The sequence below is a fragment of the Muscardinus avellanarius genome (genome assembly GCF_963383645.1).
Source record: "Muscardinus avellanarius genome assembly, chromosome: 10".
In the NCBI taxonomy this organism is placed as follows: Eukaryota; Metazoa; Chordata; class Mammalia; order Rodentia; family Gliridae; genus Muscardinus; species Muscardinus avellanarius.
In genome coordinates this window covers 110,710,955-110,738,018 of record NC_137796.1, presented here as the reverse complement: position 1 = coordinate 110,738,018, position 27,064 = coordinate 110,710,955, and the positions used below count along the sequence as shown (strand labels likewise).

Genomic DNA, 27,064 nt, shown 5'->3' with positions numbered 1-27,064 from the left:
CCGAGCGGGCAGGACGAAGGGGGCCTCAAGCACAAGAAGAGTCCAGCAGCCGGGCGGCTGGTGGCGCACACCTGTAATCCCAGCACTTGGGAGACTGAGACAGGAAGATCACAGGTTTGAGACCAGCCTCAGCAACCGAGCGAGGCCTTCCAGTGCTTAGTGAGACCCTGTTTCGAAGTAAAAACTAAAATAGACTGGAAATGTAGCTTCAAAGTAGATTCCCCTAGGTTCCCGCCCCAGTACCACAAGGGAAAAAGTGGAGGGGGGTGTCCTAGAGCAAAAACAAATAGACACACAGGCACGTGCACACACTCAGTGAGTTGGTTTAAGCTCGGTCAGAGCAGAGGGGATTGAAGACCAGAGGAAATTAAAAAAAAAAAAAAAAAAGCCGGGCCTGGTGGTGCACGCTTGTAATCCCAGCATTTGGGAGGCTGAGATAGGAGAGTCGAGGTTCTCAGACAGCCTCAGCTACTTAGTGAGACCTTGTTTCAAAATAAGTAATACAGAAAATAGCCAGGCATGGTGGTGCATGCTTGTAATCCCAGTACATGGGAGGCTGAGACAGGAGGATCACACAGGTTCAAAGCCAGCCTCAGCTACTTAGTGAGGCTCTCAGCAACTCGGTGAGACTCTGTTTCCAAATAAAATATAAAATAGGTCTAGGAGTGTAGCCCGGGGGTAGAAAGCCCCTGGGTTCCACCCCCAGTACCAGGAAAAAAAAAAAATTGGGCTGGGGGTGTGGCTCTGAGGTAGAAAGCCCCTGATTCCATCCCCAGTACCACACACAAAAAAGACGAGAAGAAATTTAAGAGCCATCTTTCCAAACAGATATTGAACATGCTCTTCATTCCTTGCCTTCTAGAATTTTGTACCCATCGGAAATAATGTGCAAATTAGCCCTTGGTAGCAGGTCATGCAAGGGCTCTTAAACTGAGCTGTGATTTGTGGGAATTTTACCTCACAGAGCTTGTGGACATGCCGAGTTTCTATGAAGACAGTTAAAACGTCAGGCATGGTTTGATGTCAGCATGCCAGGACAAAGTATACAATTTTTTGGTCTTTTTTGCAGTACTGGATATTGAACCCAGGGGCATTCGACCTCCAAGCTACACCCTCAGCCCTATTTTTTATTCTTTATTTTGAAACATGGTCTCACTAAGTTGTGGAGAGCCTCAATTAGTAGCTGAGGCTGTCCGCGAACCGTGATCCTCCTGTCTTATCCTCCCAAGTACTGGGATTATAAGCGTGCGCCACCACGCCTGGCAGTATTCAGGATCTTCTTCTTCTTCTTCCTCCTTCCTCCTTCTTCCTTCTTCCTTCTTCCTTCTTCTTCCAGTACTGGGGAACCCAGGACATTTGACCTCCGAGCTACACCCCTAGCCCTATTTTTTTATTCTTTATTTTGAAACAGGGTCTCCCTATGTTGCAGAGAACCTCACTAAGTAGCTGAGGCTGTCCGCGAACCGCGATCCTCAGGTCTCAGCCTCCTGACTGCTGGGATTACGAGCGTGCGCCACCACGCCCGGCTTCTAAGCATACAGTTTTTAAAAGTGGTCTTTGTGTCCTGTTTTTAGCTCTTCCAGTTGTAACTTGAAGTGACTTTGGCACCCTGCTTGTTTTAACCACACCCACACACAGTGTGGAGAGTATCTTTAGATGGGACTTGTCCAAGTTGCTTAGCAGCAACATGCTTCTGACCAGAGTGAAGCAAGTCCCTGGACGCAGGAGACTTGAAGATAAAAGACACACCTGACCTGAGACCGGGCGGCGATGCCGTCCCCGCTGACAGTGCTCGGGCCTCGGGCTGGCCGCCTCAGCGTGCCTGGCAGCTGAGACGTGTTTATGTCAGGCGGTTACAGAATCCTTACGCTGCGGTCACAGGAAATAGACAAGCGTCTTCCCTGTCCGAACTCTGAGTTTAGGTCATGCCTGTCTTTGCTCTGCCAAGCCAGGCCAGAGGTCCTACTCAGTTGGGGCTGCCTCCCACCTGAGGAAAATGTGGCTTCTCATCAGGCGTGTCTTGTAACTGGTGGCTCCAGATCTACATCTTGTCTCCGTCATCTGCCAGGAACCCACAGAGCTCTTGTGGTTTTGACACCCCTGCTCCTCCTGTGCAGAAAGCAAGGCTGGGTTGGACTGCACCAGAGCTGATCTGCTTGTGGTGGGGCAATGCTTTCTCATAAAATGGTCTGCAAAGTAGTGTTGAAGTGCTGGGTCTCTTTCAGGCTAAGTTCAAATGCTAAATGTGATTCAACAAATAGCTGTAAATGGTAACTCCAGAGTCGGAGTCCTTCCCTGTATTCCCTTCTTTTTTTTTCAGGTCTGGGGATGGAACCCAGGGGCGTTTGTTTGACCTCCGAGCTAGACCCCCTGCCTATTTTATTCTTTATTTTGAAACCAGGTGTCACTGAGTTGCGGAGGACCTCACTAGGTAGCTGAGGCTGTCAGTGAACCGGGATCCTCCAGTCTCAGCCTCCCAAATGCTGGGATGACAAGCTTGCGCCACCACGCCCGACTTATATTCCATTCTTTTTAGCATGACCTCTGATGGGGCTGGCTTGGGCGGCTGAGGCAGGAGGATCGCACAGGTTCAAAGCCAGCCTCAGCTACTGAGTGAGGCTCTCAGCAACTTAGTGAGACCCTGATTCCAAATAAAGTACAAAAAAGGTCTGGGAGTATAGCCCAGAGGTAGAAAAGCCTCTGGGTTCCACCTCTAGTACCACACACACACAATGGCTTGTATGTTTGAATCCCACATGAACGCAAAAAAGTTAATAGTGTTCATCTGGAACACTCAGGCACTCTCTCAGCGCCCTGGAGTAAGAGGAAGGAGGTTTGAGTGGGCCAGGGCTTTCTGCAGGAAGAGGTTTGGGGTCCAGGTAATCTTTGAACCATGCTTAGTGAAGCTGCAGGGTTCAGTGCAGAGACGCCTGAGAGTCACTGAGTGGCGGCGCGCAGAGCCGAGCGGAGCTGAGCCGGCCAGGTAGCGGGGGAGTGACAGCCCGTGAGGGTCGGCCCTGGTCCCATCCTGTAGCTCAGACCCTCGGTCTCTTCATCAGGCAGGGCCCACATGGCCAGGAGGACCCAGGCACCCCACAAGTGATGGTGGGAACTTAGCAACTTAGACATTTTCAAATGTCTTTTTACATTCAAAGTACAAAAATAAAAAAAGCAAATAAGCATGTAAAACACACCCACAGTCTTTCCAAATTAAAAGTAGAGCCGGGCGTGGTGGCGCACGCTTGTAATCCCCGCGCTTGGGAGGCAGAGACAGGAGGATCGCGCAGGTTCGAAGCCAGCCGCGCGCGCTGGCTTAGGAGACCCTGTTTCCAAACAAAAATGTAAAAGTAGGTCTGGGAGTGTAGCCCGGAGGTAGAAGGGCTTCCAGGAACCCCAGTACCACCAAAAAAAAAAAAAAAAAAAAGTAGAATGATTGTTTTGCCCTAAAATAGACTCTTAGCACTGACTTTTTAACCTGGTACCCTAGGAATAGCATGGCATTTTGGGCACTGATGCCAGAAATAAGTGTTCTAAACACAGATTTAAATTCCAGGGCAGTAGCCGGGCATGGTGGCGCACGTTTGTAATCCCAGCATTCGGAGGCTGAAACAGGAGGATTGAGTTTCGCGGCCAGCCTCAGCTACTACTTAGTGAGGCCCTTTGCAATTCAGTAAGAGCCTGTTTCAAAATAAAGAATAAAAAATAGGGCTGGGGCCAGGCGTGGTGGCGCACGCTTGGAATCCCTGCGCTTGGGAGGATCGCACGGGTTCAAGCCTCACAAGCATGGAGGTTACAAGCATGCGTCACCACGCCCGGCAGGAATTACTTCTTAATAACCATTTTAGTTATAAAAGTTAACCTTGATGCTAGGAATGTAGTTTAGTTGTAGAGTGCTTGCTTGGAATGTGTGATGCCCTGGGTTTGATCTCCAATACCAAAAAGAAAAAAGAAAAAAAATACCTCATGATCAAGTGGTAATTTATGACTTTTTTTTTTTTTTTTTGAAACAGGGTCTCTTAAGCCAACGAGGATAGCTTCTAATCAGCACGATCCTCCTGTCTCTGCCTCTCAAGCACGGGGATTACAGTGTGTGCCATCATGTCTGGCTTTTATTACCAAATTTGACCCATTTTCATGTAGAGTATTTATTTGATCCTAAAGTATCTTAAATGCAAACCCAGAAAAACAGAGATTTAAAAAAAAAAAAAATACCCACCAGGCATGATGCCGCACACTAGTAATCCCAGTATCCCAGCGCTAGGAGGCTGAGGTAGGGTCACCAGCAATTTATGGAGGCCCTCTGCCATTTAGTGAGATGCTGTTTCAAAATAAAATAGGATCAGACGCCGGGCGTGGTGGCGCACGCTTGTAATCCCCGCCTTTGGGAGGCTGAGACAAGAGGATCACGCAGGTTCGAAGCCAGCCTCAGCTACTTAGTGAGGCTCTCAGCAACTTAGTGAGACCCTGTTTCCAAATAAAGAGCTGGGCATGGTGGAGCACGCTTGTAATCCCCGTGCTTGGGAGGCTGAGACAGGAGGATAACACAGGTTCAAAGCCAGCCTCAGCTACTTAGTGAGGCTCTCGGCAACCTAGTGAGACCCTGTTTCTAAGTAAAGTATAAAATAAGTCTGGGAGTATAGCCAGGAGGTAGAAAGCCTCTGGGTTCTACCTCCAGTACCACCAAAATAAAATAAAATAAAAATAAAATAAAATAGGATCAGAGATGTAGCTCAGAGCTAGAATGTCTCTGGCTTCAATCTCCAGGAATAAACACACACACACACACACACACACACACACACACACACACACACACACACAAAGAAAAAGGTGAGTCAGCCTTCCTGTAGTCAGGTGTAGGCCCCAGTCTAGCCCTAAACCTCTCCAATGGAAACTCTTGAGAGCAAGCGCAGATTCAGCCCACTGGGGGCAGGAAAGCACTGCCAGGTATATACCTTCCTCCTACGGAGGCCCATGTAAACTCCGGGAGGGTGCAAGGGGGAAGATTCCTTTGTGGACCCCATTGTAGGGGAGGAAATGTCCCTGGCCAGACCGGTCGACAGGACTTCTGCCCACTCACACACTGTTTACCTTGTAAGTCCTCAGGCAAAAGCTTAGGTAAGTGCGGGAGTGCGCGTCACGCCCGTGTGTCTGCTCCCGTGTGATGAGAGGTGTCTCACTCGACACGTGGCTGTGACTCCGTCCCCAGAGCAGGGCCTCACCTGTCCTCACAGTCTTAACATAATGGCTGCAGGGGCCCACAGTGTGAAGTGGAAAGGTGCTCAGCCAGCGGAAAGGCCTGGACTGGGTCCTCAGCACCGCCTGCTGCTGTCGTCAGCTGGGCTGGGGTGGGCACGGGCCAGACAGGCAGCGAGTGCGGGGGTCCTGGGCTAGGAACCACGAGTTTAAGAGGGTTGCTGCTAGCTAGGGGACGCAGGTTCAAAGCCAGCCTCCGCAACTTAGTGAGCCCCTGTTTCCAGATAAGAAATAAAATAGGGATGGGGGTTTAGCTCAGAGGTAGAATGCCTGTGGGTTCAATCCCCAGTGCCACCAAAAACGGGGAGGATGCTGCTCAGAAAAAGAGGTGGGTGTTTGTTTCTTGTCACCCTGCAGATTATTCGTTTTCCTACTACACTGAAGTGTTGGAAGAAACCCCGCTGCTGGGAGGCAGCCTGCTCGCCCGCGGCAGCTGCTCATTTGGACCAGCGAGCTGTGCCTAGAGCGCTGCGCTCCCTTCACCTCCGCGCTGCGGAGCCCGGCTCGCTGGTGGGCCAGGCAGGGCCTCTGCGATCTGTGCTTTCCCTTTTCTGCTCCGTCCATTTTAAAACTGGGAGCTTAAAATTCCTAATTGTTTTTTTTCTTTTCTTTTTTTTTTTCTTTTGCGGTACTGGGGATGGAGCCCAGGGCATTCTCCTGGCTCCACTTCCTGAAGGCTGGGATTGCAGGCGTGTGCTTCCACGCCCGGCTATAATTGTTGGATTTTTCTAGCCGGTCACCTTGGGTCTGCAGAGTCTCCCATCCCAAGGGGCCTGTTGGTGCGTTGCTCTTCCTGACTGCTCCAAGGGAGGTGATGTGGCATCCTCCAGGAGCCACAGGGAAGAAGCGGGTTGTGGTGGTGCGTTCTGTAATCCCAGCACTTGGGAGGCAGGACAGGAGGGTCGCAGGAAAGCCTGGGCCTGGGCCTGGGCCCTTAGCAGGACCAAAGCGTGAGAGCCCAGCACTGCCAGGTGGGCGGGCCTGGGCCTGCCTCCTGGAGTTGCTGCCCTCCCTCCTGAGGGCAGAGGAGCCGGGTACAGACCCAGACCCAGGGAGGAACTCTCCACAAGTGTGAGCTTCGAAGCCTGTGTTTTGACTTAAGACTCAGATGAACTTCAGATCCTCCTGTGCAGTACATCTGTGCTTGTGAGGCTGTTTTAGGAGTGGAGTGCCAAGACATGGCCTGTGTGTCTGGACCTGGCATCCGCCTCCCCAGCACAGCCGGGCGACCCAGTCGGTTTCCAGGCCGTTGCTGGCTTCACCCTGCCGGGGCCTTTTCTCTATCGAGCCAGCAAGCTTCTCGTCCCATGTCTAGGGCTGAGAGGGATGAGTGCTTGCTGGAAAGTTCCGGATCCACACAGGGTGGTGGCCAGACACACGGCACATGGAGGGAGCCGTCAGCCCGGTGTCCTCGCCTGCCGTGGGAGCGGCCGTCTTGGGCGCTTGTGCACTGTCCCCTGATGAGAGAGGCCTCTGTCCAGGGACTGGACGGCCACCGTGTGATGGTCTCCTCTGCCCCGGGCCCATTAGCTGCCTTGGGCCACAAGAGCCCTTTGGCCAAGTCCATTTTGTGGACACTCCCACCGCACCACTCTTCTGGGTCACTTCACACAGTTTCGTTTGGCATAGGACCTGGTGTTGACAGTGTCGGGCTGGGAGATGGGTTCGGCCACCTGTCCTCCCAGCCCCAGAGCGCCTGTAGAGCAGGCGGAGGGGCAGCAGTGGTCCTGTGGCCTGGCCCTCCCCAGGCGGGCCTCCTGGGCAGGGTGGGGGCAGCCTCGGTGGCCTCGCCTTCGCACCGGCCCAGACGCTGTGAAGGGAGCTGGCGGGAGCCCGCGCCTGGTGCCACTCCCTCCGCTGCCTGATGCCGCGTGCCACAGATGCGGCGCTGTAATTCACTATACTTCTCCCTCAGTTAAATGTGACGTGTTGCTATTTTTATTTTTTTTATTTTTTGTGGTACTGGGAGTGGAACCCAAGGGCTTTTCTACCTCCAGGCTACACTCCCAGACCTATTTTATACTTTACTTGGAAACAGGGTCTCACTAAGTTGCTGAGAGCCTAAGTAGCTGAGGCTGGCTTCGAACCTATGCGATCCTCCTGTCTCAGCCTCCCAAGAGCTGGGATTACAAGCTTGCGCCACCACCACCCGGGGTGTGTGTGTGTGTGTGTGTGTGTGTGTGTGTGTGTGTGTGTGTTTGGTGGTACTGGGGGTGGAACCCAGGGGCTTTCTACTTCCGGGCTATACTCCCAGACCCATTTTTATATTTTATTTAGAAACAGCGTCTCACTAAGGTGCTGAGAGCCTCACTAAGTAGCTGGGGCTGGCTTTGAACCTATGCAATCCTCCTGTCTCAGCCTCCCAAGCGTGGGGATTACAAGCGTGCACCACCACGCCTGGTGATGTGTTTCTATTTTTAAATACAGGCCTGAAGCCAGGTGTGGTGGCGCATGCTTGTAATCCCAGCATTCAGGAGGCTGCAACTGGAGGATCGTGGTTCGGGGACAGCCTTGCTACTTAGTGAGGCCCCCCGCAACTTAGTGAGACCTTGTTTCAAAATAAAGAATAAAAATAGGGTAGCGGATGTGGCTGGGAGGTCAAATGCCCCTGGGTTCCATCCCCAGACCAAATAAAAATAAAAATAAATAAATAAATATAGGCCTGAGCCGGATGTAGTGGTGCATACTTGTTAATCCCAGCATTCGGGAGGCTGAGACAGGAGGATCACAGTTCATGGACAGCCTCAGCTACTTAGTGAGGCCCTCTGCAACTCAGTGAGACCCTGTTTCAAAGTAAAGAATAAAGAAAACAGGGCTGGGGATGTAGCTCAGAGGTAAAAATGCCCCTGGGTTCCATCCCCAGTACCAAAAAAAAAAAAAAAAAGAGGTCTCTAAAGAACAAGCCTCTGGAAACATGGAAATATTTTAATAAGGATAGAATGTTTTTCTTGAAAATGGACCTGAGAAGAGCCTTGTTCCAGGAATACTGAGGGAGTAGATGTGAAAGTCCCCCGACATAAGAGATACTTAGTATGGGTCTCTCTCTTTGCTATTAAGCCTCAGTATAGAGATTTTTTCCCCCAGTACTGGGGATTTTTAAGCTTTAAAAATCACTATTGCAAAAAAAAAAAAAAAAATCACTATCGCAAGCCAGGCGTGGTAGCGCACACTTGTAATCCCTGCGTTTGGGAGGCGGAGACAGGAGGATTGCGCAGGTTCAAAGCCAGCCTCAGCTACTGAATGAGGCTCTCAGCAACTCAGTGAGACCCTGTTTCCAAATAAGAAATATATATATATATATATATATGGTCTGGGAGTGTAGCCCAGAGGTAGAAAAACATTTCACTATGGTGGCGCACGCTTGTAATCCCAGTACTTGGGAGACTGAGACAAGAGAATTGCGGATTCACAGATAGCCTCAGCTAACTTAGTGAGGCTCTCCACAACTTAGACCTTGTTCCGAATAAAGAATAAAATAGGGCTGGGAGTTTAGCTCAGAGGTAGAACATCCCTGGGTTCAATCCCCCGTACCACTAAAAAAAAAAAAAGACCGTTGAAGCGTAATGTATGTCCAGATAATACGAGGTCCCTGTTAGAGTGTAGAGTTGTAGGTTTGGGCCGCTGCCACCACAGTCGGCATGTAGAACACGCGCGGCCCCCGGCCCCCAGGACCTCAGCCAGCCCCTCCCAGGCAGCCAGAGGTCCAGGCCCCACGCCTTCCCTTGGCCTCGCCAGAGCGTCCACCTATGGCCACCGGCCGGCTGGCCAGTCTCCCCTGCCCTCATCCTGCTGGCTCAGGTATCCACGGGAGCCGGGAAGCAGGGCGTCCAGCTGACAGAGTCTTTGGAGTTCTGCCTGGGGCCCTGAGGCCGGCGGCATCTCGCCTTCTCCAGCCAGGCCTGTAGGCAGCTAGGGCAGCAGCCTCGCGGTTGCTGTGGGCGCTTCATTGTGGCTCAAGCCATGAGAGCTGAGAGTCTGGGTCCCTCGGGTCTCTGGCATCACTTGGACCTATGATAGGCCTTCCCCTGCCTGGCGTCCATTACAAAGAACTTCAAACATAGAACAGTTGCGCTGACAGCCGTGCATGGTAGCACATGCCGGTAATGTCAGTGTTTGGGAGAATCTCGCAGGTTCAAAAGCCAGTCTCAGCCAGTTGACAAGACCTTCAGCAACTTAGTGAGACCCTGTTTCAAAATAAAACAGAAAGCCGGGCTGGTGGTGCACGCTTTGTAATCCCCGAGCTTGGGAGGCTGAGACAGGAGGATAGGGCAGTGTTTGAAGCCGGCCTCAGCGGGCTTAAGAGACCCTGTTTCCTGAGAGTGTAGCCTGGAGATATAGAAGGCCCCTGAGTTCCATCCCCAGTACCACCAAAATAAATAAATAAATAATAAAATAAATAAAACAGGGCTGGGGGTGTAGCTCAGAGGTATATGCTCCTGGGTTCAATCTGTACCAAAAAGAAAAGTTGCAGGTATAAGACAGTCAATTTCTGTGGTGTGCCCCGGCCACCAGAGTCTATAGTTGATGGGATTTTGTCATGTTCACTTCGAAAGTAAAAATTTTTGTGTGTATGGTTCTAGACCCAGGGGCATTCTCCCCCTGAGCTACACTGCCCCCTGCCCTTTATTTACTAAGCATGGGACGGGTATTGAACCCAGGGGCATTCTCCCCCTGAGCTACATTCCCAGCCTTCCTCCTCCGCCCTCTCCTTCTCGTTCTCCTCCTCCTCTTTGTAGTACTGGGGATGGAACCCAGGGCATTCTACCTCTGAGCTACACTCCCATTCCTATTTTTTCTTTTTTGTTTTGAAACAAGATCTCACTTAAGCTGCAAAGGGCCTAAGTAGCTGAGGCTGTCTGTGAACCCGTGATCCTCCTGTCTTGCTCTCCCAAACACTGGGATGAAGTGTGCGCCACCACGCCCAGCTTTGTTCTTTATTTTGAAATAGGGTCTTGCTAGGTTACTCTGCTGACCTCAAACCTATAATCCTCCTATTTTAGCTTCCCAAGTACTGGGACGCGAGTGTGCGCCAGCACGCCCAGCCTGGGAGCGTTTGCAGAAGTCATCCTGAAGGGCGTCAGCTCGAATCTCAAGATTTGTGCCTGGAGTGCCCCTCCAGCGGGACATTTCAAGGGGGTGCTAAGAAAATTCCCAGTATCTGCTGGCCAACCTGTGTTTACGTCTCTCCACAGTGTCCTTTTGTGTGTGTTTGTTTGTTGGTACTGGGGGTGGAACCCAGAGGCTTTCTACCTCTGGGTTACACTCCCAGACCTTTTATATTTTATTTGGAAACAGGGTCTCAGTAAATTCCTGAGAGCCTAAGTAGCTGAGGCTGGCTTCAAACCCGTGTGATCCTCCTGTCTCAGCCTCCCAAGCACGGGGACTACAAGCATGCGCCACCACGCCCGGCTCAAAGTGTCCTTTTGAATTTATTTTCCCAATAGAGCTTTACTTGTTATATTTGGTTCTAGTTCTTGTCACTCTTTACGTATTCTTGTATCTTTAAGGGTGTGTGTGTGCGTGTGTGTGTTACTGGTGGGAATGGAACCCAGGGGTACTCTACCTCCGAGCTACACCTCCAGCCGCATATTATTATTTTATTCTGAAATAGTCTCACTGAGTTGCGGAAGGCCTCACTAAGTAGCTGAGGCTGTCCACGAACCACGATCCTCTCGTCTCAGCCTCCCAAATGCTGGGATTACAAGTGTGCGGCTTTGAAGAGGCCAGAAGTGGAATGTCACCTGTCTTAGTTCTCAGATGTCATTTATTTAGTCGTGCGCCGGGCATCATGTGCAACCAGGAAGTCGGGTCTGAAGGCTCGGCTGGGTTCAGGCCCAGCATTAGGGGCGGGACTCCAAGGGCTTGGGCCATTTCATACCAGGCACAGAGGTGGGGGGCTGGCCTGATTGCTCAAGGAGGTCTTTTCTTGGCCATCGCTAAATCCTGGATGTCCAGCCGTTTGCGGCCCCGGCTGCTCCTGGGCAGGTGAGGTGTGGGCATGGCTGGGGGTCAGGCTGGCCCGCGCCCTGTGCTTTCTGCAGCAGAGGAACCACAGTCAAGAGATGTGGAACCAGCCCTGGAGCCGGGCTGCTGTGGGGGTCTGTGGGCAGCTCAGAGCTGAGGAAAGAGAAGCAGCGGCGGCGGGCTTGCTCACCCGCGGGCGGCCGCCCGCCCGGGTCATCGTGAAGAGGCGCGGGAGCGCGAGGTGACGCAGTGTCTCCCCGCAGGTGTGGATGACAGAGGTGGTGCCGTCCAGCGCGCTCAGCGAGGTCAGCCTGCGCCTCCTCTGCCACGATGACATAGACGCTGTGAAGCTCCTGTGCGGCGACTGGTTCCCCATCGAGTAAGCGCGGGGCCGCGGGCGTCCAGGTCTGCTGGCAGGGGCTCTTCACACCCGCCGCCTTGCTCGGGTGAAGTCCCCCGAGGCATCTGCCGAGAAACATCAGTTACAGAAGTGTCCAGAGCGAGGCTGCGTGTGATTTGGAAACTTCAGGCGCAGCTTGAGGGTCTTTTTTGCGTGTGGTGCTGTGCCCGGCGTGAACCACCCATGTTTATGCCGAAGTTCAAGGAAGCATGGACAGCCACTGGACAAAAAGGCTAGTCCTCGGTCTAGGAAGTGCCCTAGAATTCCTGAGGAAAACGCCTGTGTGGGTGGTTCCGAGGAGCCCGAGAACCTCAGCTTGTCCAGAGGAGGAGCGGGCCCTCGCACTGTCCCTCCATGAACCACCCGTGGAGACGGTGTCACTAGAATTTTTCCCTCTTTTTTTTTTTTTTGCAATACTGGGATGGACCCCAGGGGCATTCTACCTCTGAGCTACACCCCACCCCTATTTTTTAGTCTTTACTTTGAAACAGGGTCTGAGTTGCAAAGGGCCTCACTAAGTAGCTGAGGCTGTCCGTGAACCCGGATCCTCCTGTCTCAGCCTCCCAAATGCTGGGATTACAAGTATGGTGCCACTATGCCGGGGCCTATGAAATTTTCCTCTTTGCATACCTTAGATATGATAAAAATTATTTTCTTTTTCTTTTTTATGCCGGACTGGGGATGGGACCCAGGGGCATTCTGCCTCCAAGCTACACCCCCAGCCCTAGTTTTTATTCTTTATTTTGAAACAGGGTCTCACTGAGTTGCAGGGGGCCTCACTAAGTAGCTGAGGCTGCCCGTGAATTGTGATCCTCCTGTCTCAGCCTCCCGAATGCTGGGATTATAAGCGTGTGCTACCATGCTTGGTGTGCGTGTTCTCTCTCTCCCTCTCCCTCTCCCTCTTTTTCTCTCTTTCTTTTTAGAGAAGAAAGGAAAGGAGCTGGCCGTGGTGGCACATGCTTATAATCTCAGGACTTAGGAGTCTGAGACAGGAGGATCACAATTCACGGGCAGCCTCAGCTACTTTGTGAGGCCCTCTGCAACTCCGTGAGACCCTGTTTCAAAACAAAGAATAAAAAATAGGGCTTGGAGTGTCACTCAGAGATAGAATGCCCCTGGGTTTCATCCCCAGTACTGCAAAAAAGGAAGAAGGAAGGAACACAGTCCTGGAACAAAATTATTTATTTAGTGGTACTAGGGATTGAACTTAGGGGCATTGTACCTCCAAACTACACCCCCAGCCCAACTTTATTTTCTGTTTGGAAACAGGGCCTCGCTAGTAGTGGAGACTGTGAACCTGTGACCCTCCTGTCCCAGTCTGCCAAGTACTGGGATTACAAGCATGCAGCACTATGCCTGGCTGATAAAATTATTTTAAAATCAGAAATCTACAGAGCTGGGCACAGTGGCACACACTTGTAATCTCAGCAATTGGGAGGCTGAGACCAGAGGATCGTGGTTTGCAGACAGACTCAGCTACTTGGTGAGGCCCTTTGCAACTCAGTGAGACCCTTGTTTCAAATTAAAGAATAAAATATAGGGCAGGGAGTGTAGCTCGGAGGTAGAATGCCCCTGGGTTCCATCCCTAGCACCACACACACACACACACACACACACACAGCCATCTATGACAGGCTAAGTTGCAGCAGAGAAGCCTGGGGTCCCCTGCAGCCCCAGAATAAAAAGTTGAGAGAATGTGTCCTGGTGGGGAGAGGGAGGTGCTCCTCGCCCATCGAGTGACAGGCCCGCGGCCTTGAGCAGGAGACAGGCTAGCAGGAGGAAGCCGTAACAATGTTCTGTCCAGGTGTTTTGAGCCTGTGAGTGCCACGGGCTCACTTGAGCATGCCCTCTCCCCAGGTACCCAGACTCATGGTATCGTGATATCACCTCCAACAAGAAGTTCTTCTCCCTTGCTGCGACCTACAGAGGCGCCATTGTGGGAATGATAGTAGCTGAAATTAAGAGCAGGACCAAAATACATAAAGAGGTATGTCGGTGCGCCATGACTCAGCCATCACTAAGCTACAGGCTTAGTGAACGTGAGCGGGAATGCTCAGTTGTCCTGGGATAAGAAAATGTCTGACCCGAGGTGGTGGCAGTGCCATAGGAACTGCTGGCAGCGCTGTGGTTCCTTGAAGGAGACGCTAGGTGTCCGTCGGAGGTCAGTGGGAAGAAAGGTGGAATTTCATCCCTTCACAGACCGGAGGACCGACCTCAGGCACCTGCAGAGCTCTGGGTGGGCAAGCCGGGCTCCAGACGTGCACTGTGAGGGCACGGCCGCGGACCCGGCTCCTCGTGCTGACCCTGCTCGAGTCTGCTGATAACTCTGGTGGCCGTGACCGAGCAGGGTTTATTGTGCTGGTATTTCCTCCAAGGAGGGGAAGACCCATCGCAGCTGCAGGTGGCTCCTTTTCTTTAGCTTGATGCTATTTCTTTAACAGTGCAAGAAGTTGAGCCGGGGTGCGGATCACCCCCAGGGATTGTCCTATGTGAGGGGCGGGAGCTCTTGGATATTTATTTCCTCTAGGCGAGCGTGGGGACTCTTTTGCTCCCCCTCCCCCCCGCCCTGAGGAGGAGGAGCCCCTACACGCCAACCCTTACCCTGGGGCAGAGCAGGGCCAATTGAATGCCAGCCAGGGCCTTGGGGAGCGAGCATGGCAAGGCTGCTCTCCAGCAGCTCTGCCTGGGATGGAGGGCCGCACGGGTCAGGGCCACTGGGCCGGCGGGGGTGGAGAGCGAAAGGCCAAGTCACCCAGAGGCTTCTCTTAGGGGAGGAAGCCACACACACGCCAGATCATTTTGCTCCCGATGCGGTGGACCCTCTCAGAATCGCGAGGTGGTCTCAGGGCTCTCGGAGTCTGCATCTGGGACCCAGAGTCACGCATGGCGCAGCATGCTGCTGGCCTGGCACGGGCAGGGAGGGGATTGGACAGCCACCCCAGCCCTCCTCAGGGCCCCCCGGGACAGCCTGGGGACCATCTCGCCTTGTGGTGTGTCCATTGCCATGGACTGGACACCCATTCACGTCCGTACTGGACAGTTGCTGCCTTTTACCCGCCGGAAGCCGCGTGGTCCTGGCACGCCGTACAGTGTCCCTCTTGTCCTGCCTCTGAGCGCGGTGCTTTGCATGCGCTTTCCCAGACCTCCCGTGTCTGTGGGCAGGGCTGGCTCACCCTAGCCCTCGTTCTACGCCGACCCCCGACCCCCATGGATGCAGGCTTGGACCGGGGCGGGCTCGCAGAGCACAGATGTGCCTGAGCATTGCCTGACTCTGTCTGACTTTCTCTTTAGGATGGAGATATTCTAGCCTCCAGCTTCTCTGTCGATACCCAAGTTGCGTACATCCTAAGCCTGGGAGTAGTGAAAGAATTCAGAAAGCACGGCATAGGTAAGGGGCAGCGGGCTCGTGGCCTGGGTGCACGCTCCCGCCTGTGCCCACGCCCTCCGGCCCCGCAGGTCCAGCCTGATGCCCATCCCTCCCCTCCCGGCACACCCCCACGCTGGCCCCACCCCCTCTCCACACGTCAGCATCGGCACGCCGCTGTCTCCTGGAGAGCTGGTCTCCACTCAGAGTGGGAAGCATAAGCACAAGTGAAGGCGCGGGCTTGCCGGCGCACCACGCATGCCAACAGGTGTGGCCGCGCCCGCAGGGCAGGAGTAGCGCGTCTGGATCTTGAGCCCGGGCTCATCTGCCCCCTCTTCCCCGGGCTCCAGTGTGTAGTCTTTGTTGTCAGAAAGGTTAATGAATGCACTGTGGGTGCAGCCCAGGGGAGGCCCCTCCAGGCCACGCCTGCGCCACAGTGTTCAGCAGCTCCCACGCCCCAAGGCACCTGGGGGCAGAGACCTGACCCACACAGGCCACGCCCCACCTCCACCCTCGGGCACTGCCCTGCTGCGTGTGACCTCTCCTCTTCTCCTAGGTTCCCTCCTACTTGAGAGTCTAAAGGATCACATATCGACCACCTCCCAGGACCACTGCAAAGCCATCTACCTGCACGTGCTCACCACCAACAACACGGCGATAAGCTTCTATGAGAACAGAGACTTCAGGCAGCATCACTATCTGCCCTACTACTACTCCATCAGAGGGGTCCTCAAAGATGGCTTCACCTACGTCCTCTACATCAACGGCGGCCACCCGCCCTGGACCCTCTTATATCCTTTGCTGTGGGGAGAGGGTGCGGGGCTCCTGGATGGGGCTGCGGAGTCAGCGGGCTGGCAGGGCGCCCCTGTTCTGCCAGCTGACCCTTCATCAACCTCTGCCGAGCCGCTCCAGCTCGGCAGGGTTAGGGGCTCCTGCACCCCACGCCCTGTGTCCTTAATGGGCCCCGGTCAGAGTGTGCGTGCGGGCAGGACAGGGAGGGCGAGTCAGATCTTCCTTGACAGAACCCACGGACTACATCCAGCATCTGGGCTCGGCACTAGCCAGCCTGAGCCCCTGCTCCATCCCGCACAGGATCTACCGCCAGGCCCACAGCCTGCTCTGCAGCTTTCTGCCGTGGTCCAGCCTCTCCACCAAGGGCGGCATCGCGTACAGCCGCACCATGTGAGCCAGCTGGGCTGCCTCCGCCAGGCCACGCCCCTCAGCACCCTGCAGAGCCCACCCTCCTGTCTGTCCGGCCTCTGCTGGCCCCCGTCGGCCTGCCCCAGCCGCAGGCCCGGTGCTACACGGGCTCAGAAGCAGGGCGTGTGCCCGGGCTCCACAGGTAGGCAACGGCAGGACGCAGAGAGCCTGGCACTCCAGCAACAAAAGCAGGGGTGCTCGCCAGGCCTGAGGACAGCCTCAGCAAACCAGAGACCCAGAGCCAGTACCTGGGAGGCTGAGACAGGAGGATCGCATGTTGGCAGCCAGCCTCAGCTACTTAGTGAGGTCCCCTGCAATTTGGTGAGACCCTGTTTCGAAATAAAGGATAAAAAAATAGATCTGGGGCCGGGCATGGTGGCGCATGCTTGTAATCCCCGCGCTTGGGAGGCTGAGACAGGAGGATCGCGCAGGTTCGAAGCCATCCTCAGCTACTTAGTGAGGCTCTCAGCAACTTAGTGAGACTGTTTCCAAATAAAATATAAAACGGGTCTGAGAGTATAGCCCAGAGGTAGAAAGCCTCTGGGTTCCACCCCCAGTACCACCAAAAAAAAAAAAAAAAATAGGGCCGGGAATGTAGGTTGGAGGTAGAATGCCCCTGGGCTCAATTTCCAGTACCACACACACACAAAAAGGTAAGGAGATGTATCTCATAGGTGGAATGCCCCTGGGTCCAATCCCTAGTACAAAAATTTTAAAAACCTGAAGTCAGCCAGCTGTATGGCTCGTGCTTGTAATCCCAGTACTTGGCTGCAGAGACAGGAGGATCACAGGTTTCCAGCCTCAGCACCTTAGCGCGGCCCTCCACAGTTTAGTGAGACCCTGTTTCCAAATAAGAAAGAGAATCGGGCTGGTGGTGTCACTCACAGGTAGAAGGCCCCTGGGTCCAATCCCCAGCGCCACCCAACAAACACGAAACCAGCTGAGCAGCTTGTGAAGGGGAGCAGGGCCGCGTGCCCGGAGCGCTGCCAGGAATCTCTTTCCACTTCTTGAACTGCCTTTTTTGGTTAAAATAATGCATCCACGCGGTTCAAAATGAAAAGCATAAAAAGATCAAGGCCCTCCTGCCCATGTACCCAGGTGCTCAGCGAGGGGTGCCATCAGCCTGTGTCTTGGGTCTGCTTCCAGAAGCCCCACAAGACCTCAGCTCTGGTGCCAGGAGCGCTGGCAGCCTCCGCCCACGTGGCCTTTCAAGCCCCATGGGGCTTGCCCGCTGGGCGCCTCGGGTGAAGCTTCGGCCCAGGTGCAGCCACTCTGGTCCCCGAGTGCCTCGGAGCTGCTCTCAGGCCGTAGAAGGCACAGCTGGAGGAGCGTGGGGTGTCGAGCCCTGTGCATCCACGTGGGGACTTCGCTGAGCTCACGCAGCAGCTTTGTGGATACCGGGTGTGCACCCAAACCAAGCTGTGGGAGGTTGTGCTGTGTGTGTGGTGCTGGGATTGAAGTCAGAACGCAGGGGCCTTCTACCTGTCTGCTGCACCCCCAGCCCGATGATTATTTTTTTTGAAACAGGATCTCACTAAGTTGCTAAAGTTTCTCTTGAACCTGTGGATCCTCTGGTCTCAGCTTCACAAGTACTGGGGTCAGCCAGCACGCGCCACCACGTCCAACCACGGCGCAAGACTGGGGGAGCCTGTGGCGCCGGCAGGAAGTCTGGGGCCGCCCTGGCCCACTGCAGCCGCAGGCCAGCGGTGGGAATGGGCAGGCCTGCCACAGAACTCACCTTGCTCTGCCCCCCTCTGCCCTGCAGGCTCCCTGGCTCACCTTCCTGCTTCTAGAAACCTCTGCCTCCACACGCCTGCGCCATGCTCGCAGCCCAGCCAGGTTCGCTTGGGAGAGGCTTCCCTCTCCCGGCCTCTCCTTCACCTTCCTGCGAGGCCAGATGGAACTTTCTGCTGAAGCAGCAGCAGCAGTGCTGTGGCCGCCGCTGACGCCCGGGGCACAGAGCCGGGGGCACAGCCGTGGGGACACCAGGCTTCGGTCCAGGAGCAGTGCTGTGGCCACTGCTGACCCCCGGGGCACAGAGCTGGGGCACAGCCATGGAACACCAGACTTCGGCCCAGGAGCAGCCTGCAGCAGCCCAACGCCTCCTCAAGACCCTGGCTCCGGCGGCTAGGTAATGGTGCCGTTCCCGGGTCCTCAGCAGCCCCTGCCCTTCCACCTGTCTGGAGAGCTCGTCCTGCGCAATGGGTCAGGCCAGCTCCACGAAGCTGACAGGCACCTGGGAGGCCTCAGGACTGGGTTGGTGCGAAGGGGAGGCTGAGCTCCGTGCCCAGGCGCAGGGGCTGGCAGCCATGGCCCTCGGTCTCAAGACCAGGGCCAGCAGCGCGCCTGTGCCCGCGCCTCCAGCGCCTTGCCCCACGGGCTCCCCGAGCTGCTCCCAACCAGCCAGGGCCCGCCAGGTGCTGCTGCGGTGGCACAGGGCCCTCGGAGCGCGCAGGAACAGCTAAGTAGCCGGAGCCATGGCGACTGCCAGCTTCCCTCCTCGGCGGCTCCCAGCCCCAGGCCTTCAGGGTGCTGGGGCCCGGCTGAGGCCGCCTCCTGGCCTCGCCAAGGGCACGGGTCCTCATGGGGCAGGTGACCCTGCCTCCACAGCCCTGGCCAGCGGGGGCCACGCTGTGCTCACTGGTTTCAGCCGCCTGCCGAGGCCCAGCTCCCTGCCCTCCCTCCTCGATCAACGGTAATCATGTGAATTTCATTTCTGCCTCATGTAGTCAGGGAAGAGTCTTCCAGAAGGTTCTGCCGTGGACATTCATACTCCAGCTCGAGGCCTTTCCCTGCGCCTCCTCCCTCCTGCCCCTAATCACTGCAGTGTCCAGCCCAGTGTTGAACAGATTGTAGTGTTTGTGTCATTACAAATAAACAGACTTTAATTGGTCACATCTGTTTCCAGAGCCCAGCTTGCTGTACTGGGCCTGCTCCTGCGGCTTCGGCCGGGCTGAGGGTGCAGGCAGCAGCTTGTTGCTGTTGTCCTGGCCACAGCTTCCGCCAGGTGGCCGACTGTCCTGGGATTATCCCTGCTGGGGAGCGTGAGCCTGGAGAAGGGCCTCTAGAACTGAAAGCTACAGCGTGGCTGTTGGCTTTATAGAGGGCTCAGCAGCTGCCCTGCACGGCCTAGTCCAGGCGGGCAGCTCCCCAGGGCTGCCTCCTGCTGCTCCTGCCTCCACCAAAGCCTGGCTCAGCCTGTCAGCAGAAGCCCTGCGCCAGCATCGCACAGGGGCCTGCAGTGGGTGCCCCGGGGAGGGGCCGCATCCAGCCTCCTGTAGACACATGAGGAAAGCTGGCCGGGGCCAGGAAGCTGCCCAAGAGCACAGTCTGATGGGGTCATCAGAGGCCCGAGGGTGCTGCACCTCCAGCCTCAGCAGCTGCTGGGGCGGAACTGGGCCCCTGTGGACACCAGCACAGGCCACGGGAACCAGGCAGCCTCCCGGGCTTGGCCCGTGCTACCGAGGCGATGGCCTTGGGTGTTCAGGCTGGGCCTTATTGGAGAACCTCCCAGCAGCCCCACAGACAGGCCATACTCCTAGGATAGCTTTCCCCAGGGCAGGGGTGACTCCGGGTCACTCAGCTCCCAGCCCACCCACAATCAGGAAGTGGTAGGCATGCCTGTAACCCCAGGATTTGGGAGGCTGAGTCAGGAGAGTTCAAGGACGGCCTCAGCAATATGAGACCCTGTTTTGTTTTGTTTTGTTTTTTTCTTTGTGTTACTGGGGGTGGAGCCCAGGGGTTTTTCTACCTCCGGGCTATATTCCCAGACCTATTTTATATTTGATTTGGAAACAGGGTTTCACTAAGTTGCTGAGAGCCTCACTAAGTTGCTGAGGCTGGCTTCAAACCTGTGCAATCCTCCTGCTTCAGCCTCCCAAGCGCGAGGATTACAAGCGTGCGCCACCACGCTGGGCCTGAGATCCTGTTTCTAAATAAAAGGGGCTGGGTGGGTAGCTCAGAGGTAGAATGTCTCTGGGTTCAACCTCTAGTGCCAAAACAAAATAACAAGGCTGGGCATGGTGTTGCATACCTGTAATCCCAGTATTTGTGAGGCTGACACAAGAGGATTGAAGGTTCAGGGCCAGCCCCAGCAATTTAGCAATCCTGTTTCAAAATAAAATAATAAAAGCACTTGGGAGGTAGCTTGGAGGTAAAATTCCCCTGGATTCAGCTGGGCCTGGTGGTGCACTCTTGTAATCCCAGTGCTTGTGAGACTGAGACAGGAGTAGTGCAAGTTCGAGACCAACCTCAGCAATTTAGTGAGGCCCTCAGCAACTTAGCAAGACTCTTATTTCAAAATAAAAAATAAGCTGGGCGTGGTGGTACACTCTTGTAATCCTACAACTTGGGAGGCTGAGACAGGAGGATCACACAGATTTGAAGCCAGCCTCAGCTACTTAGTGAGGCTCTCAGCAACGTAGTGAGACCCTGTTTCCAAATAAAGTATAAAAAAGAAATAGGTCTGGGAATATAGCCCAGAGGTAGAAAAGCCCCTGGGTTCCACCCTCAGTACCACAAAAAAAATTTTAAAAAAGCACTTGGGAGGTAGCTTGGAGGTAAAATTTCCTTGGATTCACCTGGTCATGGTGGTGCATACCTGTAATCCCGGTGCTTGGGAGGCTGAGCCAGGAGTATTGCAGGTTCGAGACCAACCTCAGCAATTTATCAAGACTCATTTTAAAATGATAAGCTGGGCGTGGTGGTGCATGCTTGTAATCCTAGCATTTGGGAGGCTGAGACAGGATCGAGGTTCAAGGACAGCCTCAGCTACTTATGTCCTTTGCAACTCAGTGAGACTCTGTTTCAAAATAATTAAAAAAAAAAAAATAGGGCTGGGGGTGTAGCTTGGAGGTAGAATACACTTGGATTCTGCCAGCACAGCTGGCTGGCTTCGAACCTGCCTGATCCTCCTGTCTTGGCGTGTGCCACCACGCCCGGCTGAATACACCTGGATTCAATCCCCAATGTCAAAAAAAAGCCCTAGACAGGTAAGGGGCGTGTCTACATTGACACTGTTCCCAGTGCCTTGTGACAGTGGCTTTTCTGCTTTTCAGACCCATTGAGTGTTTCAGGAAAGCTGGCCCAGGCTTTAGAGAGGCACTATCTAGAAGCCAGGCAGTTTAGAGTCTGGGTTCTCAAGGTTTTGATTCAGCAGCAGCTAGAGTATGCTGGCGGGGCTGGGCTGGGCTGGCCGCCTGCGTCCCCAGCGCTGCCGTGACAGTCTCGGGGTTATCAGCTCTCTCCCCAAAGAACGTGTCAGGAACTTCCAGGCCTGCTGGCCGCCCAGAAGTGGCCCCACGTCATGTCTACCGCATTTCCCTCGTGAAGCAAGACCCAGAGGCAGGCCCCATCCGAGGGGAGACTGACGGCCCCAGTACAGACCTGTGGCTTGACTGCATAGCCCGGGTGTCCCAGGCCTGGATCGGAACTCCTAGGCCCCCACTCTTAAGAAGTGAGGCCAGGCTCCCATCAGTATCAAGGACCTTGCCTGCCTTGGCCCCACCCAGGCCGCCCCCTGGCCGCAGCCCTGTTTCCTTGGCGACCCCTAACCTGTCTTGGGTAGTAGCCTCCCAGGTCCACATGGCCTTCACCCTCTGCGGGCCTGACCTGGCCCACCTGCCCTTGGGCGGGTGTTCACACATCTGCTGCTGCCGCCCCTCCTGGGGCTGCTGTCCCTTGCTGAAACCTCGTGTCCCCTGCTGAAACCGCACTCACATGCTTCAAACAGCGTAGCGACTGCCCCCAGGATGGGCTGTCCCATTGACCTAGGAAATGTTAAGTGACCAAGGCAAGGAGACCTGCTGTCCCTGTCACCACGCTGCGCGGCCTGCAGGAGTCCAAGGTGGGGCAGTGCTCGGCCCTAGCTTCACCAGGGTGGCTCAGACTGGACATGGGACACAGAAGGGCTCACCAAAGAAGCTGGGCGCAACCACACCCCTGCAGGACTGAGCCCCAGTGGTATAGAGCAGGGGTCCTCAGCCAGGGTGCCTTGTGCCCAGAGACCCAGGGCAGTCACAGCTGGGAAGAGGGTAGCCAGGCATGGGTACCACAACAAAGACTTGGGCCAGCCCAGTGTCCATGGGAAGCCCACACCTGGGGCTGGAGCCACCCATCCAGCTGGGAGAAGGGCGGTTTCATTCTGCCGCAGTCCCACAGGGCCACGAATTCAGCCCTCAGCGGCGGCCGTGCAGGCGCCAGGTCAGCATATCTACCTCGCCCGCTCTCCTGGCCAGCGCGCTCCCTAAACTGGGCCGCCCTGCCAGCGCCCCGTGCCTCGGGCCCAGGGTGCCGGCCCCGCATGTTTACCGTCCGAGCCCCTGCCCGCCCTGTAGAGTCGCTGGGCTGCTGCTCACCCCGGAACCCCCAGCCTGCCTCCGCTGAGGGCAGAAGCTCCCCGAGGTGGCCTAAGGCAGCTGCTGCAACTGAACTGGCTCCATGGCCGGCAGACAGATGGACAAGAGGGTGCAGGCCTCGGCTTTTACTGAGATCAGACCCCAGGGCTTCCCATCCTCGCAGGAACCCGGCTCTCGCTCTGCCTGCTCCCCTGTACAGTGCTGGATGGAGGTTGGGCAGGCCGCAAGGGCTGGGCTTCCGCTCCAGCCCCTGCCGCAGGACCTCCTCCCTTCCCCCTTGCTTCCTCGAGGCCGGCCTGGGCCTGGTGCTGGGCAGCCACAGGGGCCACAGGGAGGGCAGCTGCCAGGAAGCCCGTCCTCTCTGCACCTGCCGCCACCACCTCTTGGCCGCCCTTGCCCCTCATCCTCAGCCCTGGCACCCAGGGTCCCTATGGCTATGCCAAGGCCCCAGAGCGGGTTCTTTTGCACAAGGGACACATGGCCTCCTCCAAGGCCCCCCAGGACCTCTTTGGCCTGAGCCCTAAGCCCTCGGGGGGACCAGGCTGAGAGGGGGCACCCTTGGCTGGGTCCATGCTGGAACTGGAAGCTGAGGAAAGAGGAAAGAGAAGAGTCACCCAGAGGGCCCTGAGGGAGGTCAGAGGGGAGGCTGGCAGCCCACCCTGGGATCCCGTGAATGGGGAGGCAGCTGCGCTTTTTCCTGGAGAGAACTGGGGAATGGTTCACGCTGGAAGCACCCTCATCTAACCTGAGCCCCTCATTTTGCAAATGGAGAAACTGAGGCCCAGCGAGGAAGAGCTGCCGAGGTCCTTCATCAAATGCAGAGCCAGGGCAGGAAGCCAGAGCTCTGGGTCCAGGAGCTGCCCCTCTGCTTCACACCCCCTTGCCTGGCGCTCCACCCCTGCCCGGCTGTGCCGAGACCCCTGGGCTTGGGCGCTGGGCACACATGGTCTCAACCCAACAGTGGGACAAGATGGGGCACATTCATCAAAGCTGTGGCCCCACGCATGGCATCACTTCTTGGGGTGTCCTGGCCACGGCATCCCTTTCTAGCCCCTGGCACGAGGCTGGGGGACAGAGGAGGCACATCTGAGTCCCGGGGTCTTGCCCTCCTGCCCCCAGTGCTGCCTCAACAGAGCTCCCCTGTACCTCCCAGGCTGTTCCTGGCCAGCTGGGCTTCCAGCAGGGCTGAGCAGTGGCTGTTTCCTGGGCCCAGCGTCCCGGGTGGCAGGGCCAGGGGCCAGGCTGAGCCCTTAGGCTGTGGCAGGCATCCCCCAGCCAGGAGCCGGCCCAGCCAGTGGCTGTCACACTGGCCAGCAGGCTGCACGTGGACCGGCAGGTAGAGGCCCAGGCTGCGGAGGTGGCGCAGCCGGAAGCTCTTGGGCTTGCTTCCCTGGGCGCTGGGGCACTGCGGCTGCTGCGTGCCCAGCCCCCCCTCATAGATGTTGGCTGGCGTGTCTGGGTGGCTGGGGCGTCCTCGGGCCCAGCTTGCTGCATCTGCAGGGGAGAGACAGGAGGGCGGTGGTCAGCCAGCCCAGCTTTCATGAGGACACAGTGCAGGCGCCGGCTTGAAGACCAGCTCCTACAATGGGCTCTGCCCCAGCCTGGCCAGCCTCGGGCTGTCTGTCAGGTGGCCTGGTTTTCGGCCCCTGCCTTGCCCTGTTCAGCAAGTTACCCTCTCCATGTCCCTAAGCCAACGGGGAGGCCTGCAAAGCCAGGGAACTTGGCACTGGGATCCCTTTCAGAACTTCAAGCCCTTTGCATCACCCCATTGTCTCCTCTACCCTAGAAAGAGCATTCTGGCCCCACTGTAGAAATTGCACAGTGGGTCCAAGAGCAAATAAACAGCCCAGGGTCACTCGGCCTGCAGTGGCCGCTCCCTCCCCCAAGCTTGCACGTCCCTGAGGCCACCCAAAGTGGCTCTGGGCCCACGAGGACCCCAGGGTGCCGCTCAGCCAGCCCCTCCTCCCCTTAGCCCGGCACCTTCTCTTATGCTCAGCTCAGAGAACGCACAGACCAAGGCTTCCATGGAGGGCCAGTATGGTGGGGGAGGAGCGGCCAGGCCCTGTGTGCAGCAGGCCCTGCTCTCCCCCGCCTGGGTCTACAGGTCTCCCAGGACAACTGGCTCTTGTGATGTCACAGGGAAGACGCCAGCTCCCTGGACCCCCTGGTTTGGGGGGGGCATGGTGCCCAGTGCAGAGGCAGGGTGAGAGAAGGGTAAGAGGAGTGGCCAGAGCTGCAGAGGAAGCTCCTGGTCCCTACGGCTTAGGACAGTCTGGAGAGTCATTCTCTAGGATGACCTCTGGGGCCTCAGCTTCCTCATCTGTGGGTGGGATGAGGGCTGAGTAAGACCTGGACCGGTGCTTTGAACGTGCTGTGAAGGTGGTCATGGGTGACGGGGGCTATGCATTTTTCCTGTCTCTGGGTAGTGTGTAGATAATGGCAACTGATGACATGGATGTGGAGGAACTGGAACACTCACATACTTCTGGTTGAAATGTTAAGTGGTACCACTACTTTAGAAAAGAGTAATAGTACTAGAGATTGAACCCAGGGCATTCTACCTCTGAACTACACCTCCAGCCCTAGGTTTATTGTTGTTTTTTTATTTATTTTTATTTATTTATTTTTTTTTTGTGGGTCTGAGGATGGAACCCAGGGGGCATGCGACCTCCGAGCTACACCCCCGCCCTACTTTTTATTCTTTATTTTGAAACCGGGTCTCACTGAGTTGCAGAGGGCCTCACTAAGTAGCTGAGGCTATCTGCGAACTGCGATCCTCCAGGTCTCAGCCTCCCGAATGCTGGGATTACAAGCGTGCGCCACCACGCCCGACTTTTTGTTGTTTTTTAAATTTTGGAACAGTTTCACTAAGTTGCTGAGGGCCTTGCTAAATTGCTGAAGCCAGCTGGCCTCGAACCTGCAATCCTCCTGTCTCAGTCTCCCAAGTACAGGGATTATTTCAATAGGGTCACAAAAAATTTAAAGACACAAAATTAAATGTCTGATTTGCTTTACTCACAGATGACATGATAGTCTATATAGATAACTATGTAATACTATATAGAAAACTAAAATCACATTTTAAAAAAGTATTGAAGCCAAAGTTTGGCAAAGTGCCAGGAGAAAAGGCCAGCACAAAAATTACTTGTGTTTCTATTCATAAGCAAAGAATAAAACTAGAATAAATTTAACCATGCAGGTACTTAACACAACACTACAAAACACTGCTGAGAAAATCTATAGAAGACTTAGTAAATGGAAAAGCATCCCATGTTCGTGGATTGAAGATAATGTGGCAAGACAATATTCCTAAACCAGGCATGTTGGGACACATTTGCAATCTTTTTTTTTGAAGGTCTGAGGATGGAACCCAGGGGCATTCTACCTCTGAGCTACACCCCCTGCCCTATTTTTTATTTTGAAACCAGGTCTCACTGAATTGCAGAGGGCCTCACTAAGTAGCTGAAGCTGTCCTTGAACCACAATCCTCTGGTCTCAGCCTCCCATGCTGGGATTACAAGCGTGAGCCACCACGCCCGGCTTACATTTGCAATCATAGCAAGACTTTCAGAAACCTAGTTAGACTCTGTTCCAAAATAAAATAAGGAGCTGGGTATGGTTGCACATGCCTATAATCCCAGTACTTGGGAGGAAGAGACAGGAGGATCACAGATTCAGCAATTTAGCAAGAACCTCTAGAATTTAGTGAGACTTTGTTTAAAAATAAAGTCCAAAACAGGGATGGAATCCCAGACAGGCACACATATACACACCTTTTCAAAGTATTCAAGATAATCCTTATGAAAGGATTTCAGTGGCTTTTTGTGTGTGTGTGGGTCTGGGGATAGAACCCCGGGGCATTCGACCTCTGAGCTACATCCCCTGCCCTACTTTTTAATTCTTTATTTTGAAACAGGGTCTCACTAAGTTGCAGAGGGCCTCACTAAGTAGCTGAGGCTGTCTGCAAACCCCGATTCTCCAGTCTCAGCCTCTCAAATGCTGGGATTATAAGCCTGCGCTACCATGCCTGGCTTTCGGTGGCTTTTAGTCAGTGGATTAGGGTTCTCCAGAGAAACAGAATCAACAGAGTATATGTAACTTTTCTTTTTTGAGTACTGGGGACTGCACCGAGGAGCATTCTACCTCCAAGCTACCCCAGTCCTTTTTATATTTTTTATTTTGAAACAAGCTTTTTTCTTTTTTCTTTTTCAGTACTGGGGACAGAACCCAGGGGCATTCTACCTCCGAGCCACACCCCAGCCCTAGTTTTTGGTTTATTTATTTATTTATTTATTTATTTATTTTATTTACTTATTTTTTGGTAGTACTGGAGGTGGAACCTAGGGGCTTTCCTACCTCTGGGCTATACTCCCAGACCTATTTTATATTTTATTTGGAAACAGGGTCTCACTAAGTTGCTGAGAGCCTCACTAAGTAGCTGAGGCTGGCTTCGAACCTGTGCAATCCTCCTGTCTCAGCCTCCCAAGCATGGTAATTACAAGCATGCGCCACCATGCCTGGCTT

The 27,064-nt window shown here is 54.8% G+C and overlaps 2 protein-coding genes across 2 annotated transcripts; one reads left to right on the top strand and one right to left on the bottom strand.

Moving 5' to 3' along the window:
- Positions 1–11,489: 11,489 nt before the first annotated feature.
- NAA60 (N-alpha-acetyltransferase 60, NatF catalytic subunit) lies at positions 11,490–16,170 on the top strand (the record flags this gene model as incomplete). The annotated part of the gene is made up of 5 exons (XM_080703975.1): positions 11,490–11,599; positions 13,478–13,607; positions 14,912–15,008; positions 15,541–15,798; positions 15,974–16,170. 5 exons carry the CDS (start codon positions 11,490–11,492, stop codon positions 16,168–16,170), a joined length of 792 nt encoding a protein of 263 aa, XP_080560101.1.
- A 6,804-nt stretch (positions 16,171–22,974) lies between these two features.
- LOC308268871 (uncharacterized protein C16orf90 homolog) lies at positions 22,975–24,566 on the bottom strand (the record flags this gene model as incomplete). The annotated part of the gene is made up of 3 exons (XM_080703974.1): positions 22,975–23,126; positions 23,687–24,034; positions 24,521–24,566. The coding sequence occupies 3 exons, from the start codon at positions 24,564–24,566 to the stop codon at positions 22,975–22,977; spliced, it is 546 nt and encodes a 181-aa protein (XP_080560100.1).
- Between the last annotated feature and the right edge of the window lie 2,498 nt (positions 24,567–27,064).